The following is a 9,419-nucleotide window of genomic DNA, read 5'->3' on the forward strand; positions in this document are numbered from 1 at the left end:
AAAAAGCAGAGATGCTTGATGTCAAAATTGAAGTCGACATCCAGATGGCAGACGTTCGGAGCACCGAACAGAGAGCTCAAGCTTGGAATGAAGGTAAAATCTTGGAGAACGCATTCAGCAAAGTTAATAACTTATGGATTGCGATGAGCGAAATTGACATTCTCGCGGATCAGTTCGAATATATGGATATACGAGAGCCATGCACGTGCAGCAAGTGTGCCTACTATCGATCGCCATTGTGGGAGCAAGAGCAATCTGTCGGTTTGACATATGATGTGCTACCTCCAAGCGAACCCTACCATTGGCTAGAGAAATGGGATGAGAAAGAACGGTATTATTTGCATAAATACCTAAACTGAATGAGGCAAAGGCAACCTGTACGAGCTGTGGCTCGAATAATAATAAAAATAAACAATTTGGTTCATATACAGTGACATGAGGGCAGAGTATGATAGTCAAATTGTCGTATGATCGATCCAGAGCAGCACACAGGACAATAGTTTCAACACTCAAAACGATATTTACAATACCAGAGCGCGTGGTAACACAGCACCACACAGATCACCGCTCTACTCAGATTATTCCCACAACGCCGGTGCATTTCCACTTCGCCATACAGGGTACCTACTTTGCTACTTGACTTCTGCAACTGAAGAATCAACGCTCAGCACTACGAATGTGAGGGCCTGCCTTCCAAAATCGGGTCGCACACTTGCCTTCCTACACGACTACCGACGTACGCCTCGCGAACCACATAGCGGTGCACGCATTCGTGGAAGAGGCGATGATTTCGAACTGGCGGAAGAATACGAGTGTGGCGGCGATATCAGAGGAGACGCCGCCACACTCGTATTCCTTGCCAGTCCGGGCACATGTTGCCAAAGGCCCCGAGATGGCGGTCATCGACAGGTTGATGATCGACACCAAGGGGGACGTCATGATGACGACAACGGCGCACCATGTGTGTTGCTGCGCCACCAGCAAACGCTTGTGTCTTGTAGCTGATGATGCCTGCACCACGTGGCGTTGTTTACTGTCCTTGGCGTCTTTTTATGCGCTCACGATACTCTGCATAACGCATTTTTTTTGGAAATTAAACAGTGCCGAACGTGATTCCGACCAATCAGACCGTTCGAAAGATCATTGTACGAAAAAAAAGCAATGGCCAATTCCAACCAAAACGTACCTAAAAAGTTAACTGGAGATGTCATTTCAAAAACACAAGAGCATACTACTACTTAAATTGGCGAACGACATGCTGTGGTAGAGATCTAACTACTACCTCCAGGATCAAAGTTAGGATTACCTTTTTTGAGGATGTGGTCTTGAAGCGCACAGCCACAGAACTACTGGCTTACATTTCCTCAGGTACGCTTTTCTACGTCAAAACGGACCCGACAAAGGAGCATACGCTGTCGGGTATAACTACTGCAAGGTAATTGGTCCTCATAGCAAAAATAGGTACTACCCATAATCGAAATAGGTAGCCATACGCGTATATTAAAGATCACTTTGCTAGCCAATCAGACTGCTAGAATCATCGGAATGCTATTTGATTGGTCAAACCGAGGACATCGGCGAAAACGTGACTTCAACATTGAAGCTCGCAATGTTTTGGCGCGAAACAAGCCGCTTTGGAGGGTCAACGATTCAAACTCGCGTGCGGGGGCGTCGAGCGCGCGCCAAGCCCCAACGAGTCTCATTCCGCAATTTCCTTTCTTGTGAACACTCGGGTTCATACCGACTGCCCCCACCCATCTCTGCTAACCCATCCGCCGCCTGACACTGACCGATGTCACTACCATTGCACGCTGCCTGACACCACCGAAATCTCTGGTGGAAATGCTGCTCGATTCCCATGCTGTCGTCACGCTGGTCCACACATAAGTTGCTAACGCCGACAAGTCGCTGTCGCCACGCCGGTCCGCACGCTGTACGATGCTAACGCTACATGGGCGCCGAACGTCAGTCATACATGCTGCCCGTTTGGAGCGATACCGTTGCTACACTGGCCGCTGCATTCCCTAACCGATGTGAACACGAAGCGTCAGCGGCAACAACAATCATGCGCGGTAGCTACTACGACGGTTTGTACACGGTGTGGCTGGTGATTAGACTGCGAATTTCCGACTGATGTCCATTGTGTTGGACCTGCAGCGATTGCTACACACGCTGCTCGTCAAACGCCAATTCATCTTGTCGGCAGGCACGGAACAGTGCGAGAGGATGTAGCCTCTTTGCTAGTCGTTGGCCACCTTGACTAATGCAAATTTGTCCCACCAGCAGCCACTTGCACCTCGCCGATGGTCTGGGAGAAAATGCAGTTTACGATGACTCGCAACCGGCCATATGGACATCTGACGCAATAATATCTTCACGTTGAGAGCTACCGAAGCGTGGTTTGTCCTCAAGCTTGCAGTGTAGTGTGGGTAGTTTTGCTTACAAAAATCTGCACCAACCAAGTATCTATAAATCCACTTCTCATTTTTTTCATATAATCAAATTGCTGTACCGATGCGACACCGGAACTGCGGTCACGTGAGCCACGTGAGCCTAACGCGTAGTCCTCTTGCTTGCCTTTGATCGGAGGAAAGGTGCCTGCATTTTGTATATCGAAGAGCTTCGCATGAGATGACCTTCGAGATTGTAGACCAGATTAGGCAGATAATATCCATGGTACTTCTGCCAGCATGACCATGACGCTTCTTGACAAAGATGTGGCTGGATGTATCGAGTGGGTAGGTGCTTTCGCATAAAGTAACGTTGTGCTTTTCGCAGTAATCTTCCGTTTGGGTTGGATTCCTGCATTTACTGCCATACGCAGTATATTCACACATTGCACGACGCTTCCATCGACTTTGATCTTGTTCTTCTTGATTTCACTGTGACATTAGCATCTTATGTCGTCGTCACATAGATTTAAATGCCGTACGCCTCTAGATCCGTCTTGCCGTCCAAGGTTGGCGCCATGGCCACCTCCGTCGTGTGGTGTGGCCGTCGATTGTTGTTATCGTGAGTCCCAGCTTGCTGTCGATGACGGTGGTGTTGACGGTCGTCATCTCCGGCGGGTCATGGACAAAAAGCACCTCGTTCGTCTGTTGCTGCCCCTCCGGAACCGACAACGCACTCGTATTCATCGCCTGGGTCGCAGTACTCGCCCTATCCGCGGGTGCACGTGCCACCGCTACGTGATCGTCGACCCGTATGTCGGTATCCTCAGTCAGTGTTTCCATCCATCGACGTCTCGGTCTCGGTTCCGTAATGAGGGCAGCCTCGGGGAATCTTTACCCTATCTTTTAGATGTTAGACGCCAACAAATGATTTTCTTTGCTGAAATCACTATAGAGCGCTTCCGCTAGTATGTATCCCTCCCCCCTCGTCGAGGGCTTCGAGTGCATTCTTCGGTGTGCCACACAACACCGTAACGTAAGAGACACAATAAAATTTGAGGTGAAAAATAGACTACGCTTGCGTTCTAAGTGGTAGATATTGGTGCTTGCGACAGTTGGGTTGCCACCGTCTCAGAGAATTTCATATATCAAAATACGGTGTAATACGTTATTTAATACAATAAACGATTAGTCTATTTGACAAAACCAGGACGGATAATTTAAGAGACCCACCCACTTTTGCTAAATCATACTCTATGCATTTTTATGGAAACGAAAGGGTTAACGTGTTTTCTGCAACCGTGTAAAAAGTACCTTTCAAGACAAAACCGTAAGAGTCGGAAGGCGTAAAATCTCGCATAAGATACTCCTGTCCATTTGAAACCATCGCTTTGCTCACAATACTGTAAGCAATAGCGCGCTTTAACTGGGACACTGTTTTGATGCCAAACTGGTTAATTTTGTTGGTGCTGCAGACTTTTTACGGGCCACTGGTTGCAAAAAATTGATCGGTTGCAAAAATACCGTTAATTCCGGCATTCTGTGGGTGGCCTTGTTTTGACGTTGTTGTGAGGTCTCATTTTCGATGCGACTTGCAGCGGGTCTAAGTGTCTCCGCTGTAGAGGTCTGAATAATGGTGCTACAGAGTACACACACATGGAAAATAGAGATTGTCTTTTTCAATTGCCAAACCGTTCGGTTAAGTTGTTAAAGGCTTATTATTCGGACTGGAGATTGAGAACTGATCTTGGCTCGCTGGTTCTGGATCGTGTACTCATCACTTGAACGAAAATGTTTACTTGCCAATGTGTCAAGTATCTTTCGGGCAAAGTACGAATATGGAGTGGTAAACACAAGCCGAATTTCGAAATGAAAAAAAGACTTTTAGAAATTGTGGTTGTGAGCTACTAAGATTTTCTTCTTATAATAATAGATAATGACCCCCTTGCTCAAATTACATTACCTTCATAAACAGATAAATATTCCTTAGAAATGTCGTATGACAACTTGTACATGTATATTCGTTGTAAATTGTATTTGATTTTTAATCCAAAAACAAAAAGAAGCCCATTATAGCGATTGCTCATTACAACTCTAAAGTCAGCTTTAGATTATGTAAAATTTAATAGGGGGTTTCAAAATCGTCACTTTGGCGGAGTGCGCGGTCAGCTATAGCCGTGGTAGCACTCCTTTTTTATACTTGCAGAGTCAGCCGCACGAAGGAAGCCTTGCTCGCGCTGATCTCTATAGCTAAAACACGACCTCGTTGTGTATGTAGTTACAAGTATGTAGTGTGCAAAAAGAGTAAGCGGCCCGAAGGCTTTCTCTTAACGCTATGCTACAGCGATGTGCCTGTCAGGATGCGGGGGAGGGAGCAAAATGGTAGATTATAGAGAGAGGGAGGGGTGAGTGCTGGTAAAGCTGACGCCAATGGCACGGCCTTTCTCGTAGAGAGGCAAGGCATCGACTTCCTGCTGCTGACCCCCTTCCTTCCCTTGGTCATTCGTCCAAAATAGTATTGTAAAAATACCAAGGGTATTTCGGATTTTCAAAATACAGTGACACTCCCCGTGAAATGGCGTCACCGTCTGGAGCTGGAATAAATGCCAAGAACGTCGATTTTGAAACCCCTATTAATAATAGGTGCACTACCAGCCCAATTCTCTAGTCATAACTATGCCTTTGTGTCTTCCGGAAAACCCTCTATATTCATCCATGCACAGAACATCTGTATCATCTTATTTATATTTTCAAAATTACCTTGAAAGTGCAAAGTTGCTTTATCATCTTTCGAAATCTTTATCCAATACCAAAACTGGTAATCTAACGTCAAGAACACCAAAGTGTAAAGTACGCGCATAGAGTGTTTTTAGGTCGAATCGCACCTCATTATGCTGCACTTGCATCATGCACAGGCAATATTCACCATATTTGCACTAGTTAAGTTGCGATACCAAGTTTTCACAACCTTAAATAAAGCAAGGTTTTTATTAGTACTTCGGACGTGGAGCTAATATCACGTGAAGTTAGAAAAGCGCCAGTGGGACATTTGGTCAACATTTGCCCCGTATGTTTCTGTTTAAGTTTATCTGTCTGCAACAAAACGTTTATCCCATCATTTTTGTAACCTAAACAAGTAAAACTGGTAACTTGGTCAGGTCCTGATGACTGACCACACGCACCGTTCATTTTCTATTTGCGCTGACTACTCAAAGCCAGCAACGCAATATTCAGATGAACACTGAGGAGTTAAATGCGCTAGAGGCAACGTTGGCCTTCTTTGACACTTGTGACGATGTCTCTATAGATTCACGTCGGGTCACAGCAGCGATGATAGTAGTCCCAGTGTGCACAACGTGCCAGTGGAGACCGTCTCAGACATGACACTGGTAGGACCACGACTTCATTCCAGTGCACAAGTCAGCGTTGACGCAGAGGAAATCGCCTCCGTCAAAGCCAAGTTAAAAGTTCCAGGAAAAAATCGATCGCGAGACCTTCATAAAATGCAGCTGCTTGAGCTGCGAGTAGAGGCTGCAGGCTTGCAGGAACAAGTAGAAGCGCTCCAGTTTATGACATCTCTAGAGGCAGATAGTTCCTGCGACTTCCTGTCGTCCGACAACAGACGACTTGGTGCCTGGCAAGGTTTAGCAAAAAGACAAAAGAAGTTGCGAATAGAAGCCGAGGCAGAAAAAGGAAATCTTCGGGTGCTCATTGAGAGTCAGCTGAAGACCATCACGACATGTTCCACAAGCAGGCAACGGCGCAGGTACGAAATTAACGAAGGTGGTCTATCATCTCGAATTGAAACTAACATATCACCAGCTCCTATTCGCAGGTTTATCTCGAGGTCTCAACGCGAACCTCGTGTCTGTCGGTTCTTCTCATGAGTACAAGGTACTGGAGCAACTGAGTCACGATCTAAGTAACTTGTTTTACGACACCGATAGCGTCTTTCAGTCGAAAGGTCTTAGCGCCATTTCGTCACCGTTCCTCCAAGTTAACCAGCAATCTCTGTCTGCTTCCAACACGAGGATTGACTTCCTCAAGTGTGATGTGCTCCCCTTCGACTATCGTTTCGTCGCGAAGGCGTTCATGGATAAAATGACCGGAAACTTTAAATCCGAAGAAGACAAACATATTCCGGTAGGTACCAGTCTATACAACAGGTCCATTGACAGTTGGATACAAACCTTGGCTGTGCTTTTATTCAGTCTACCCTGAAGGAGAAAGTGGTGGCACGTGCCACGACGTTGGAGTTAGAACGTATGAAGATTCGATTTCGCTTTACGGGATACAAATACGTGGAAGCCAAGCGAGAAGTTATCGTTCTTTCTGGCCAGAACGAGTTCTTTGAAGCGTTCGGTGTTGCAGTTGACGGGGTCAGATACCAGGAAAGATCTTGGTGCGTACTGTCAGAGGTGTCGCCGGGTCTATGTCTTATCCAGCTATGCATTAGCGTGACGCTAGAAGCCAAGCCACTGTTGGGCGGTCGCCGTGAATTTATCGGTACGTTGTGCGAGCTGCTAGCCACCTTCAAGCAAGACATGTTCGACTCGGTGCAACAGGAAGTCGAGCGTGCGCTCCTTCGTGCTAGTTAATTGTGATTCTTTCTAAAACTATGAATCTAAATTATAAACACGATTAGTACAGCCTGGTCCGTAGTAGTTAAGCGTGACTCAGTGTGAGGATTTTTGTTTACATAACGGTGAAGTGTGGCTTTCTGGTTCATGCGACTTCTACCAGTATCGTCTCTAGTCATTCGACCTAAAGTCGCCGTTATCGCCGATTAGACTTTTTTGTTGTGACTCATCATTCGTATCAGCTGTTCTTTTCGTACTTTGACATGATACGAATCAAGTCACTATATCCCGTCACGAGTGAGCTGTCGTCGCCATTTCCGATTCGGACACCAGAAAGACATTTTAAACTCTTGTGTTTCCATGGACAGTTACACGCTGTACCCACCCAACAGCCAGTCCTTCAGCGATGATGTGATTGGTAGTGTCGTACAGCGTGGCTGGCTGTTCAATGAGTGCACGCAAGGCGAAGATGGCGACTATTTCACCTACCACAAAGACTCACACCCTTCGTCGTACTCGCTGAACAGAAAAGCATACAATATACATGATCGACGTATCATATCTATCGCAACTATACAAGCACCGATCGTGGAGAAAAACGTGATTAACTCGACTGTGAAAGGAGAAGAGCGTCAACGTGATTTGCGTCGAATGCGACAGGTAAGATATAGGAAGAAGAAGTATGCATTGGCGAAGAAGCTTGAAGCTACCACAGTGCAGTTACAGATGGAGATAGAGGAGCTCGAGGTGCGACGTCGTGCAGTTTCGTCTGCTGTACCGACTGACAAAAGTGTTTGGGAAGTTGCACTCAAGTATTTTCAAGTCTTTCGCTTCGGAGCTCGCCAGTCGTCTGGAAAGTCCTCGTCAGACTCTGTGACAATGGCATCCTCCCAGCTTTACTTCCTGCTCGAGAATATGAGTGAGGAGGTGCTTTTCAACTCAAGACGCGGCGCAGAAGAGATAATGTAAATGTGGAAGTGCCAAAGTCTCTGGCTTAAAGACGTTGAGCTTCATTTAGTAGACCTCAACCAGAACTCTGCGAACACTCTTAATGCCACCATGACAACAAGTTTTACCATCAACGAACGAACACTGGAAAAGGTTTTCCCTCACATGAGCTCGAAGGGAGGTGAATCAGTAAGCAGAAATTTACAGATTGCGAACGCTCTGCTCGGACGACGGGTTACTGCACATGGATCAGCACATTTCGGTTGGGACCCAGTCCTCGGTCGAGTGTCGAGAATGACTACTCAGTCAGATTTGTTGACGCCATTCCTACGATTTCTTGGGAGCTTAGATGACGTCGCTGTTGTGTTTGAAAAAACTATCATTACTCCTGACTTCCAGTGGAGGCGACATTATTGAGAGCAATAATTACTTATATGAATGATGAGAAACTGTACGACGCAACACAAAGGACACGTAAATGTAAATGTAATTTTGTCAAAAAAAATAATTGGAATGTCCCAACCATTCTCACATGAATTATAGTAGCGTTTGCCGCGTCGACCGTCCAAGTTGCAAGTTGTCGATGTAAGGATTATTGATATGCTCTACCAACAACATTCTCGCATAAACTAAATACTGCAGCTATTGCTGTCATTGCTAATGTGAATATGTCGTCCCTTAAATCGAGTCAGTTACTTTCTAGACACACAAAATAGCAGCATATTTAAAAGATAAACTTGCGTAAGTTTTGATGGAAGGACATTAAGTATATCTAAATGATACGATAATTACTGGTTTTTGGCTTCCAAAAATGCAATTTCTTTTTTCGCAAAATATGTCAACAACTCATAGATAACGACGAGTTACCGGCACTAAAAGCGACGTTGTTTCCTTGGATGGCTGTCAAGTGATGCCTTTATTGAGTTTGTTTGAGCATGGACTGGTTTGCATGGCACCCGGGTACGCTGGCGAGAGCATAAGGGACAATAAGGAAGTATGCCTCCACTATTTATCCAAGAGGGGCTGCAGCACAAAAGACCCAGCAAAATGCACGTTTCGAGACCGACTGCACTTCTGGCCTGCCGAGATACCGATGTGCGTATGTGCGTACGTGCGTACATTGCAAAAAACGCTGGGTGGTATGCGTCTGCGGCCGACGCAAGCCTGAGCACGTCTGAGCTGCGTTCGCCCAGCGTACGCAGCTTAGACTGGAAACATATCCGTTTGATTCCTGAGGGGAGATCGAGCTGAATTTGGCGCAAGCTCTGAAACCTGCCGATTCACACCGTGAAAACAGCGTCCACCCTCCATGTTCAACCCGGCATCTTCGACACGATGTCGGCGTAAGCCACTACATATAAGCACCCACTGGGTGAGCCAGCAATTGTCTGCCGAACCTTCATCGAAGGCCAAGTTTCAGATCCGCCCGTGTACCACACGGGCGGCTCTACTACCTACTGCGACGGCTCAACCTAGCAGCACCAAGGTTTTCCACGTCCCC

General features: G+C 46.3%; 2 protein-coding genes across 2 annotated transcripts; both read left to right on the forward strand.

Moving 5' to 3' along the window:
* Positions 1–6,129: 6,129 nt before the first annotated feature.
* Positions 6,130–6,988, forward strand: PITG_11829 (uncharacterized protein; the record flags this gene model as incomplete). The annotated part of the gene is made up of 3 exons (XM_002901274.1): positions 6,130–6,156; positions 6,213–6,533; positions 6,602–6,988. 3 exons carry the CDS (start codon positions 6,130–6,132, stop codon positions 6,986–6,988), a joined length of 735 nt encoding a protein of 244 aa, XP_002901320.1.
* A 342-nt stretch (positions 6,989–7,330) lies between these two features.
* PITG_11830 (uncharacterized protein) lies at positions 7,331–7,847 on the forward strand (the record flags this gene model as incomplete). The annotated part of the gene is made up of 2 exons (XM_002901275.1): positions 7,331–7,630; positions 7,794–7,847. The coding sequence occupies 2 exons, from the start codon at positions 7,331–7,333 to the stop codon at positions 7,845–7,847; spliced, it is 354 nt and encodes a 117-aa protein (XP_002901321.1).
* Between the last annotated feature and the right edge of the window lie 1,572 nt (positions 7,848–9,419).

This window comes from Phytophthora infestans, genomic scaffold (assembly GCF_000142945.1).
Source record: "Phytophthora infestans T30-4 supercont1.21 genomic scaffold, whole genome shotgun sequence".
Lineage (NCBI taxonomy): Eukaryota > Oomycota > Peronosporomycetes > Peronosporales > Peronosporaceae > Phytophthora > Phytophthora infestans.